Consider the following 12,023-nt stretch of genomic DNA (forward strand, 5'->3'; position numbering starts at 1 on the left):
TAGCCATCTATCTGTCTATCCGTGTACGCCTGACTATGGAATATGCATGCACTGTATATGTATGTCTGTTTGTTGCTGTACGTCAAATAGCATCACGCGACATCAAAGCCGTTGATGATGCTTTGTTAGAGCTAGGCGGCATTGTAGTATAATAAGACATGCCATATACATCTACCATCGTCCTCGCTGCCTCTTGATAAAACAGTTATATTCACTTTTGCCTGAACATGTCTCCTCTACTCTGGCAAGTTGATAGTGAACTTTGCTTGGCTCGCTTTGCTAGTAAAAAGGCTGAATTTCCCATCTCCGTCTCACCCTTGCAAGGGAGCAAGCAGACAACAGACAACAGCATCAGCCAGCAAACTCCAGGAGCAGAGAAGAGACGAAGAAAAAAAGGAGGAGGATAAATAAGATATATCTCATGCTGTACGCAGTGTAGAGCACCACGGCCTACTCTTCTCGCCGGCCTGCTTTACCCAGGCCAGGCGACCTCCCTGCCTCCTACCAAGCAGCAGCCATCAAACGGCCATCTTCACGGCCAAACCACGGTATTACCAACACAGCCCATCCCAACAGATATTCCCGTCCGTTAGACAAGCAACTGGAGCCCCGAAAGCGAGCTGACCGCCGCTGGTGGTCTAGGATGGGCTCCCTCGGTGCCAGCCCGTCTCTCACGGCCACCATCAACGACACCCCCATCGATGACGAGGAGATAGGCCTCACCCCCCAGCAGCGACGGCACAAGCAATGGCGCGCCAGGAAGAGACAGCAGCGTGAAGAGCTCGACAGCATGGTGCCAAACAATGCTCTACGCATGGCGGACCAGGCGGTGGTGAAGAAGCTGGCCATCAACGCCCTGTTCATTGGACTCTGGTACTTCTTTGCCGTATCAATATCCCTAGTACGTCTAGCTCCTTTACTATCCCCTTGCCTATATGTTTTGCTTGATATCAAATGCTGACTACCGGTAGTATAACAAATGGATGTTTTCGCCAACAAACCTCAATTTCAAGTTCCCGTTGTTCACCACCAGCCTACACATGCTCGTTCAGTTCATCCTCGCCTCCATACTGCTCTACTTTTTCCCCTCTCTGCGGCCGCCGTTGAACAGCCCTGATGCAGCTCCGGGAAAACCCAGCAAGCCCTCGCTAACACCGATCTTCTATCTTACTCGTCTCGTGCCATGTGGGAGTGCTACTTCACTAGATATCGGGCTGGGCAACATGTCCCTACGCTTCATCACTCTCAGTTTCCTCACCATGTGCAAGTCCTCTGCCCTGGGCTTTGTGCTTCTCTTTGCCATCATCTTTGGCCTCGAAACTCCCTCCATAAAGCTCATCCTAATCATATGCACCATGACACTGGGCGTGGTCATGATGGTGGCTGGAGAAGCGTCCTTTCACGCCGTTGGGTTCGCCCTAATAATTGCTTCGTCCTTTTTCTCTGGCTTCCGATGGGCTCTCACTCAGATTCTCCTGCTTCGGCACCCATCTACGTCAAACCCGTTCTCGACCCTCTTTCTGCTTACTCCCATCATGTTTGTCTCCCTCCTCGGAATTGCACTCGGCGTCGAGGGATACAATGAGATCCTCGCTGGTATCCAGAATCTCTCTGCTGAACACGGGACTTTCAAGGTATTGTGCTTCCTTTCTTTCCCCGGAATGCTAGCCTTTTGCATGATATCCTCTGAATTTGCTCTTCTTCGACGTTCTTCCGTTGTCACACTGAGTATCTGCGGTATCTTCAAGGAGGTCATCACCATTGCTGCAGCAGGTATCTTTTTCAAGGAAGTGCTCAGTCTGGTCAACATCATTGGTTTGATCATCGCCATTTCAAGCATTGCCTACTACAATTACATGAAAGTCACCAAGATGCGCAAGGAGGCGCTTTCGGAGAGAGAAGGGGTTGACGATGAAGAGGATGACGGGTATGAGAGTCCAGGTCCCAGCTCTGGCCTCATGGACGATAGCCATGGTCACGGAAACCCCCCTCCTGTACAAAATGGCGCCTTGGGTGGACTGGTAGACCAGATAAAATCCGCCTTTGGCAACAAGCGCAGCATATCTGGCCCTCGATACCAACCTATGCACACCTCTGCGGAGCCTTGACTGGATAGCTCAAAATCACCGCGGTGTTGCACACCCCGTATTGTGCTGCAAAACTGTCCCCTATGTTAGACAAGCTCTCACACAATACCCTTCATTTTGGACCCATATCCCTGGCCCCGGGCCGGCCCCAGCTTTGCGGATTGGAGGTAGAAGATAATACCCCTTCCCTTAATAATATTGTTTGTCTTAATACAGTGGTATCGTTTCCTGGTCACATGTGAGACCAGGCAGACAGACAAAAAGACATTGTTACCGTATATATACTGGCTATGTTACTTTTGTATCTCGACTTCTGTACAGACAGTACAGTTCACTCCAGGTGGCGCGCGTTATGTTTCCCTACTTAGATACGTTTGGCTATGAACCTTACCCACTTTGGCATGTTATATCTCGGTTTCTACTCTGCTTAATTCTTAATTACTCGATAGGCAGGTTTGGCCTTGTATTCCGGCAGCAATATAAACTATTGGACGAAGTGGTTGTTGGTTGAGTGTGGTTGTTTCACATTAAAATTACAACTCTGCATATCAATTCGAACCCATCACCAACGTTATCAATTCTCTATCAGTTCTAAGTGTATTCGAACGTCACAGTCTTAATGACGAAATCAATTCTTCAACTGCTTGCAGGCAGAGACACACCAACTATTCCAATCAGAGAAGAAAGACGCTTGGACATGACACTTATTGCTCAGTAGCTGCTTCTTCCTTGTATCAGCATAGATATCCACGATTCCTGAGACAGACTCCTTATCATGAGCCACAAGCACCTTCACAAGAAGCAGACTTGCTTGGCTACACGACGCAGTATGTGGGCCAGACGCACTACGCATCGCCTCAGAATGGACCTCTCGAAGCATACCCCAAACAGCCTCGTCAGTTTCGACTTCGGGTACAGCTGGACCCTTGCAGAGCCGAGTATACTCCCGCAAAACATTCGCCGTTTTCTGCACAAGTTGCTGAACACTCGACCTCCGCGATAACTGCAAGAGCGGAACGACGATATCCAGCGCCAGGGGCTTGGAGTAGCATTTCTTGACATATATCTCCAGTAGATCGAGCACTCTGTTCTTGAAGTTGATCATAGTTTCTTTGGCGTCCTTTTTATCCTTCTTCTTGTTTGAGGCTTGTTCGCGGGCCTGGAAGACCTTGACAAGTTGGGCATCTAGAGCCTCCATGTCATCATCTCCCATGTCGGAACCATCATCTGATCCATCGGATGCTTCAAGGTCTTTGTCTGCGCGATGAGTCCCCAGTGCAGCAGCGAGTTTGGTATCGAATTCAGCTAGGTTTTGCTCATTCTCCTCGTCTTCTTCGTCTTCCTCTTCATCTTCACCTTCTGACTCGTCTGATGCGGAGGCCGATTTACCGTGAACAATCTCAACGTCAGAACCGTCAACCATTTCGACGTCACTATCCATTTCGTCATCGTCTTCTTCTTCGCCTTCATCTTCATCATCATTTCTATCAAATAGCTCCTGTTGGCCCGCTAGGCTTTCCTTTGCATCGAGGATCTATAGCAATTAGCTCATGTCGAAACTACATATATAGAACAGGGCTTACCGCAAGTAGAGACTGAAGGCCTGTAGGGGTCAGCTTGTCTGCGAAAGCTCCAAATACTTGCTCACTCATCTTTCGGAATAAATGAGATGGTTTCGAAGCAAAGCTGAGCAGTATTTCAACCAGTGCGTCAGAAGCTTCCCCGCTTTCTTCATCGTTAGATTTCTTGTGGCTTAAGAACTTGTCATAACACATCTTGAGCTCATCCAGCATTGACACTGCGTCCGCATCTCCGTTGTATACTTGAAGTATTGTCAAGGAGTATAGCAGCTTAAGCCCCTGAGCAGCCTGGTCATGCTGTTCACCCTCCTGTTTACTCTGTAATAGATTAGCTGGATATCTAGACACGGTGAGAAAGGGTAGATGTACCTTCTTGTTAATCTTCTTGAGTGTCTTGAATGCAGAATGGACGGATTCAGATATAGTGTCACTCATATCGATGATGGATTTGCCTGAGTCTCCAGTCTCCTCCATGTCTCTAATTTTCTGGACAACCTTGTATGCAATATCAGAGGGCCGTTTCTGGTTGCTGATGATAATATTCAGAGAAGCCATGATTTTGTTTCTGAACAATTCCCTGGTAGCATCACTGATAGGAGGCTTAGCCGTATCACTTGAAAAGTAGGTGTACTTCGCAAGAGTGAGGATGATCACCTGAACAGCTGAATCTAGTTCATCGGAATCATCCTCCTTAGCAGATGTCATAAAAGATTTGATGATGGTCTGCAGGAAGTTAGCAATGAGCTGACGTCTGGAGGCCGCTGCCTTGTCATCAGCTTCTGAGTGGACGATCAGGCCTTCAAAAAACGGCATAAGCTGATTGATTGCGGTATGAGATACATCGGCTACAATCTTCTCGACAATCTTGACTTTGGTAATCTGGTCAAAGTTGACTGCACCCCTGGGTCCCATAAGGCCGCATAAGGCAGGATATGCAAAGTCCGGCTCCTTGGAGGTACGAGCCTGTATCGACTTTGCAGCCTTGACAGCAATCTTATGCAAGTATCTGTCTTCAACGGCAAGCTGGTTCATCAAACAGCGCATAAAATTTTGCGTGAAGATCTGACTGGCTACTTCCATGGGTGCTTCGTTGAGGACCTTCATGAAAACGAGGAAACCCCAGTACTTGCGTTCTTCTGATGAAGCGGCAGCAAACAATCCGCCTAGATACATGTTAATATGGTTTGAGACCCGTAAAACTGGAGGGTCAACTCACAGTCAACGACTTCGGTCCAAAAGTCGAGAAAGGACAACTGTGTTGCCTTATCTTTTTTCCCCTTGCCCTTGACTTGGCCCTTTCCAACAGCCGTAGAGTATAACTTGGTGAGAATTGGGTCCCATGCAAAAGGGAGCTTCGGGTTCCAAACCCCAGAGTTCTTGACCTTCAACTCTTCACCGTTAGAAGCATCCTGGCCGGAGGACTCTTTCATAATTTTAGCCAAAGAAGCCTTCTCGCGCGAATTCAAAGGGTTATCGTAACTCCAAACACCAGAAGGAAAGACAACTGGTGGAGAACATGACAGGTCCATAGCGGCCAGCCAGATTGCGATACCCTCGGGGGTTTTAGCAAGATTATTCCCGCATAGGGCAGCAAGAGCAGAGTCGACATATTTCGTGCTCCGATTTCGTGCGCCGATATCCCGAATAGCGTAGAAAATGATATATCCACACTCTTCTCTCAGCCATGGCTTCTTGTTGGCCAACTCAAACACTAGAGAGAGCAGTCTAGTCCAGTTCTCAAACGGGACATCAGGCAGGAGCAGAATAGAGCTTTTAAGAATAGCTTCTGCGCCGAACAACCTACCAAAATGGTGGTCTCTTTCTTCCTTTTAGGGAATTAGCAGTCTGGATGAAAAATTGGCGAGGGGCATTCACACCTGTCCAGACTCGGCACTGGTAGTATTTGTGTTCGACTCAAGAAGGTCAATTGCCTTGGATACGTCCCATCCTGCAAGACCACACTTTTGTTCATCCTCAGCGTGACCAAAGAGTATAGAAAGCAGCTCCGTCAACGCAATTGAAAACCCGAGCCTTGCAGCTTTGCGGCTGCTACATAGGCCCCTGAACAGCCGCAAAAGAGCTTTCTCAACATCTTCCGGCGCTGGATTCGCTTCTGGTGTAAAACGCGAGAGCAGCTCACCAGCAGCTTTGAGTCTGATTTCATCATTCTCGTTGCTCAAGTCATCGTAAATTTCTACAAGTTTGACGTCCACATTGACCTTTTCGCGGCGGCGTTTCTTGGGATTGGAGGACGACATCACGTATCTATGTCAAACTTCCCCCCTGATATACCCCCAACGGCTTTTCCAGGCGCCTTTATGTGTTTTATCAAGCTGGAAGTTGATTTTGATATCTTCAAAGTCGAATTTTTGCTTGAAATCTTCGTTGCCCAACACGGTTAGCGTGAATGCGGCTCTTTTGGGTTTAGCGCCTGAACTCATATAAATGAACAAAACATCCGTACGACAGCATTATTTGGTAGATGATGTATGATATTGGGCCCTTGGGAAGAGAAAAGGGTTTTAGTGGTTATTGATGGAAGTAGAAGTGCTATATACTGGTATTTGTGGTATCGTTGATATGTTTGTATGTTGGCGTGTTGTTAGCATATGAGAGGCTCCCAGCTCACAGCAGCAGCATTCATGGCATGGTAAAATTCACTATCTCAGAGCAATCGAGATGACTTTAATACAGTAGAATGAAGCCATTGGCAGCTATCATAAGCAGTATTCCAAAGAAAGCATATTACCTCGCTACCTACTACATATTGAGTCCGGTGTTAACTCCGGCAAAAGGTCCCGAGATCGACGATATAACCGTGACACATCCAGACATCGATCGAATACGGACACAAACCTACGAAAGATAAATATGCCAGGACAGAAGAAATATCGGATTGCCTCGATACCCGGCGACGGAATAGGCCCTGAGGTGATTAGTGCTGGGATAACGGTGTTGAAGAAGCTGGCCTCGTCTCTGGGCAAGTTTGAGCTGGACTTTGAGACCTTCGACTGGAGCAGCGAGTACTACAAGAAACATGGCAAGTACCTGCCGGACGATGCCTTGACTACGCTGAAGAAGTTCGATGCCATACTCTTCGGGGCCGTGGGGGCGCCCGGTAAGTAGCTACGATACCTAAATTACCATGGCACCAGGTTAACCAGGTAATGGAGAATGTGATGTGATACTAAGCCAAGATGATAGATGTGCCTGACCATATATCACTCTGGGGCCTGAGACTGGCTATCTGCCAACCCCTGCAACAATATGCCAACGTACGACCAACAAAGGTCTTCCGCGGCACCAAGTCCCCCCTTCGAGCCTGCTCGCCGGGGGAACTGGACTGGGTGATCATCCGCGAGAACTCCGAGGGCGAGTATGCAGGTCAAGGAGGCCGCAGCCACGCCGGCCGGGCCTGGGAGACAGCAACGGAGGTATCGATCTTTACTCGACACGGAGTGGAGCGAATCATGCGATTTGCGTTTGAGACGGCGCAGAGTCGAGAGAGGAAGCTGCTGACGGTCGTGACGAAGAGCAATGCACAACGTAATGGGATGGTGCTCTGGGACGAGGTGGCGGCCAAAGTAGCCGCGGACTACCCAGACGTGAAGTGGGAGAAGATGCTGGTGGATGCGATGACAGCTCGGATGGTGTTGAAGCCACGGAGCCTGGATACGATTGTAGCTACGAACCTGGTACGTCATGGTTCTCCAGAGGCCCCTTGTTGCACCAAATGCGTCATACATGGACGGAGGCAGCTGATAGTGACTGCCCCAGCATGCCGATATTCTATCAGATCTGGCGGCGGCCCTGGCAGGCTCCATTGGAATAGCACCCACGAGCAACCTTGACCCGACACGCGAGAATCCATCGATGTTCGAGCCCATCCACGGCTCTGCATTCGACATAACCGGGAAAGGCATCGGTATGTTATGTGTTTTATGTCCCATCCAAGGCCAACAACTCCAGCACCAACTCCAACTCATTCCCTGTTTGATATCATTCAACTTGACTTCCTAAGTCACTGTTTCTTGTACTCCGTCAGCTTGCTAACAACCGAACAAGCCAACCCCGTAGCAACCTTGTGGACGGCATCAGAGATGCTACGGTGGCTCGGGGAGAAAGAGGCGGCCGCTCTGCTGCTGGAGAGTGTCGAGGCCGTGTGTGAGAAAGGAGTGGCCACGCCAGACTTGGGAGGCCAGCAGACCACCGCCGAGGTGACCAGCGCCGTATGTGAGGAGATTGAGGGCCGGTTGGGGAGGTAACTGTTTTGGCAAACAGCTAGGTTGAGGATACATTGGACGGTGTATTATTGAGTAATTGAGTATGATCGATGGGCCTAGTAATGAATGTCCAAAGAGTGAGGCGGCCGTCCGTCTTTGTCTAGCCCCTTATATATCATCCTCCTTTGTACGTATCAACGCTTGTAAAATAAGGGCCCTGGTGGAACTGGTCAGGGCTTTATATTTCATGTAATATTATGGCCATCGATGGGTCGCAGGCTTCAAAATAAAAAACTCTGCAAGCAGCATGATTTGAATATTGAATGAAACACGCTGGAAGAAGCAAAATGGCGAGACAGGTCAGAGGAAATCTCCGATCAATGGCGTCCGGGAGAAAAAGAAACCCCATTCCCTCATCCGTATCAGCATCAGCCCGTAATATTAATGAGAGTAGTAATATCAATTGACCGTCCTGTATCCGTATAGCTGCAGTGTTAAGGAGTTACACCGTTGCCCAGGCAAGTTTCCCCTGCGTCTGCTAGAGCGCCGATGCGGAGGCCCGAAGCCCATGGCAACCACGAAAGAAAACCGCCGCGTATCAAATAGTCTCGTACTTATTGTATTTATCATTTCCGTCTATCTGGGCTGGTTTTATGTCTTTTTTTTGCATCTTTTCCGGTCGTTTTATGTCTTTATTTTGTGTTATTTTCGAGATGTTTTTTTTTTTTTTTTTTTTTTTGAATGGATCACGTGGTTTCGTGTTATTCTCTTTTTTTTTCTGTTTGTTTCGTTTTTGGCGCGAAGAAAAAGACGAGACGAAGAAGAAGAAGAAGCGAAAGGAAAGAGAAAGACGGAGATGGAGATGGAAAAAGGGCTGTCGGGGTGGCAGCGGTGCGGTCGAGGGGAAGTAAGATGTAGGGCTGAGCAACGAGAGGGTGAGCGAGGCGACTGATGGGGATGCTATATCCAAGACAGACGGACTGGAAGACGGGCAACGTTGAGGCCGCAGATGAAACGGCCATGACATCAAACCCAAGTAGGGCAGAAGCCGGGGAGAGAGGATCAAGGGGGGAAAAAGCTGCGAGCTGCCAGGAACATAAGCTGAGGGCTGTCTTCCATGGGGCTTCTGGTGCGTCTTCTTTGCCTCTCTGGCTGGATCCCCCAAGCTAATCCTCTCTCCAGGCGAGCATCACGACTGACTTGTGTAGAGTAATCAGAAAATCCACACACCAGAGGCTTTCGGGGCTTTCAGAGCTTACAGGTCTTTTCACAGGCTTTCCCCCCACCGTGACAAAAGCAGGGATGAAGGGCGCCTCTGCGACTAGCGAGCTCTACGGTCTCGCCGATCGGGGACATCCTCCGCTATTCGTCATATTTTTGGGGATGGACGAACGGAGCAGATGGAGCTCTCTTTGCTCTGTATTTTTTTTTTTTTTTTTTTTTTTTTTCGCCGCTCGCTTCTCTTTTTTGCGAGAGAGGAGAAAAAAGGAATGCGAGATGTCACCGGCGGTTAGCCTGGCCATTGACATCCTTCCGTTTGATGTTGCCAATGCAGTCTACGATGTGATATGATATGATACTACAGAGGATACGCCTGATATGCCCGTACGGGCAGAGTAATATAACAACAATAATAATAACCCCTCGAGACGGGCATCACTTTGGCCTGCTTGGACTCAAACTGCAACAAGACTTGGCACTGGCAAGGGAGGGATTGTTCTTGTGACCTCGAATCGATGACGATGATCTCCAACCGCGGGGCTGAGAATAGAAACCTTAGAAGGCCCATCGTCAGGGATGCCCCTCGCTGGAGCGAGTTGAGCAGCGTGTGATGTGCTGGGGAGGGTCGACAGGAACCGACTTCAATCCCTGCGGCTTAAGTGGCCACACTAAGCATAAATGATGCCAATGCTCTTGGGCTGAGGGGAGGGGGGAATGTGAATGGAGGCTGACGAATAGTGAGCTCCAATTTCTGGCTTGTCAAACTTCGGGGGCCATCTCTCTCGTTGCTCTCTTCGGGGATTCTGCTGTGGCATGCATGCGTGAGTTGATGCAGCAACCATGCAACGAAAGGAAGAGGGGATGCATGGAACTAAACCGAGCCAGGCCATGGAACCAACAATTGTACAAATATAGCAAAGCAGCAGCAGAGACCAAAGAGGAGAAAGCAGAAGAGCCGGAAAAAGCAACGAGAGGAGGAGCTGCAAGAAAGTTGTCCAGCTGGCTTCTCAACTCTATTTCGCGGCTGGCTGCCCTGGTGATACGAAGCGCTAATGACTCCCTGTTCGTGAGGAGGCCCAATAAGACCAGATCTCGCACTGTCCCGATTGACTTTTCTTCCTTTTTGGCTTCCTTTTTGCTTCTTCGAGTTTCGCTCAATCCTTCCGGGGAACGGATGCGATGCGAGTGTCTGGCTGGCTGGCTGGCTGGCTGGAGGAGGTAACCTGACGTCCGGGACCCGAGCATGGATGCATCTCGATATACAATTTGTTGCAGCAGACGAGGGGGTCTAGCATCCAACAGCAGCAATAATAATAGTTCGCAGCGGCAGAAGAAGAACCAAGAGGAGTTACGGAGTTAAAGAGACAAGAGATCGAAAAGAAAAAAAGAGGAGAACACTGGAAATAGCGCGTGTGTTTCCAAAACATGCAAGAGAGGGTGGAGTGTTGGGCGGTCCAGGGCCAACAGGGAAGAAGCCTGCTACCAGGACAACTGGTGTTACCCGGTGACAGCGATGGCAACGGAGTCGGAGTTTGCATCGCTGCTCTCTCACCAGGGGGCGGGGGGAGAATTGAATTCAATGGCTCTGTGCCCCTTGCGTACCGACTGAATCGGATGCTGAACCAGTGGCACGGAACCTCCATTTTGTGGTAGGCATGTAAGACTCGATAGTTGGAGATCGAGAATGAGGAGAATCGAGGCATTGAGGGCCCAAGAAACGAAGGAGAATGACCTGCATGAAATTCTTTGATGCGGCCATCCAGATCCATCCATATCCTTGGTTTTTTATTTTTTCCCTTTTTGGCTGTGCCTTGTGCCTTGGACCGGTCGTTACATACAGAGTATCCGCTGTCCGGTTACATGGTGGTATAGTTAGTTACCATGGTATCTATGGAGCACAGAATACCAGGTTACTCCGGCTACCAGACGGACGTCCTCCACCCGGACAGGACATGACCACGGAGGCCTCCATCGCTGCCGGGACAGCAGCAGACAGAGAACGGAGGACGAGGGAGGAGCCATCGGACCAGATCTCTGTGCCGCACGGTTTTGCTGTCAGCGAACGGTCTGTACATCGTCGACAGCTGCACCCGGGTCCCCTGAGCCAGGCAGGAGATCTACCACAGCCGTACACACATCCAGGAGGAGGGCGGGAGGATGCAGGACAATACTGTATGACGATATATGCCGTATCTCCCCCAGTACCAGTAATAAATATATATTATATATATATACACATACGGATACAATACACATCTCGCCGTCCGCCTGGTTGTTTGTATGTATGCAGCGGCTCCCATGGCTCGCCGCAGATCTCTTTATCACCATCAGAAGCCAGCGAGCTCCATCTATAGCCACCAGCTTATGACCACAGCTCCAGATCTAAGTAGGCACTGCTGTAGCAACATCGACAGCCCTGTAAACAAACAGCCAGGTCAGCCTTACGCTGGCCTCCAACTAGCAAGCAGCCCGGCCGCTCGCCTGTGATGGAGGATGCAGTAGCTCGTCTAGCAGGGCGGCAAGCAGCGCTGCGATGCGAGGGCGATGCGTCGGATTGGCTGCAGCGATGGCCAGGTACCCCGGCCCTATGCAGCGGTACTTATTTTCTGCGGGCGATCACCGCCAAAACGCAAGTACCTTGCCATGGCTGCTGGGTAGCTCTGCATAGTTCCACCCCGTACAAAACATACCTCGTGCATAGTTCAGTTATTTACATACAAAAAGGATACCGAAAAGGAACTTTTACTTTATAACCTTCGTCCTCTTTTTTCTTTTCTTTTCTTTTCCCTTTGATGCTCCTCTTCTTTTTTGCATAAACTTCCAGCTGGCCGTTGCCCATTTGCAACAGACGGTACAGCGTCTTCTTTTTTCTCTTCGTTGTCTTCTCTTCAGATCTCTTCTTCTTCTTCTTC

General features: G+C 49.5%; 3 protein-coding genes across 3 annotated transcripts; 2 read left to right on the forward strand and 1 right to left on the reverse strand.

Annotated features, from left to right (window-relative positions):
* Positions 1-643: 643 nt before the first annotated feature.
* TERG_02771 (uncharacterized protein) lies at positions 644-2,108 on the forward strand (the record flags this gene model as incomplete). Its single annotated transcript, XM_003235668.1, has 2 exons — positions 644-901; positions 972-2,108. 2 exons carry the CDS (start codon positions 644-646, stop codon positions 2,106-2,108), a joined length of 1,395 nt encoding a protein of 464 aa, XP_003235716.1.
* A 1,538-nt stretch (positions 2,109-3,646) lies between these two features.
* Positions 3,647-4,840, reverse strand: TERG_02772 (DNA-directed DNA polymerase; the record flags this gene model as incomplete). The annotated part of the gene is made up of 2 exons (XM_003235669.2): positions 3,647-3,985; positions 4,037-4,840. The coding sequence occupies 2 exons, from the start codon at positions 4,838-4,840 to the stop codon at positions 3,647-3,649; spliced, it is 1,143 nt and encodes a 380-aa protein (XP_003235717.2).
* Positions 4,841-6,538: 1,698 nt separating this feature from the next.
* Positions 6,539-8,207, forward strand: TERG_02773 (tartrate dehydrogenase; the record flags this gene model as incomplete). Its single annotated transcript, XM_003235670.2, has 4 exons — positions 6,539-6,785; positions 6,872-7,362; positions 7,445-7,592; positions 7,733-8,207. 4 exons carry the CDS (start codon positions 6,539-6,541, stop codon positions 7,930-7,932), a joined length of 1,086 nt encoding a protein of 361 aa, XP_003235718.1. The 3' UTR covers positions 7,933-8,207.
* Positions 8,208-12,023: the final 3,816 nt, after the last annotated feature.

Source organism: Trichophyton rubrum, assembly GCF_000151425.1.
Source record: "Trichophyton rubrum CBS 118892 genomic scaffold supercont2.3, whole genome shotgun sequence".
In the NCBI taxonomy this organism is placed as follows: domain Eukaryota; kingdom Fungi; phylum Ascomycota; class Eurotiomycetes; order Onygenales; family Arthrodermataceae; genus Trichophyton; species Trichophyton rubrum.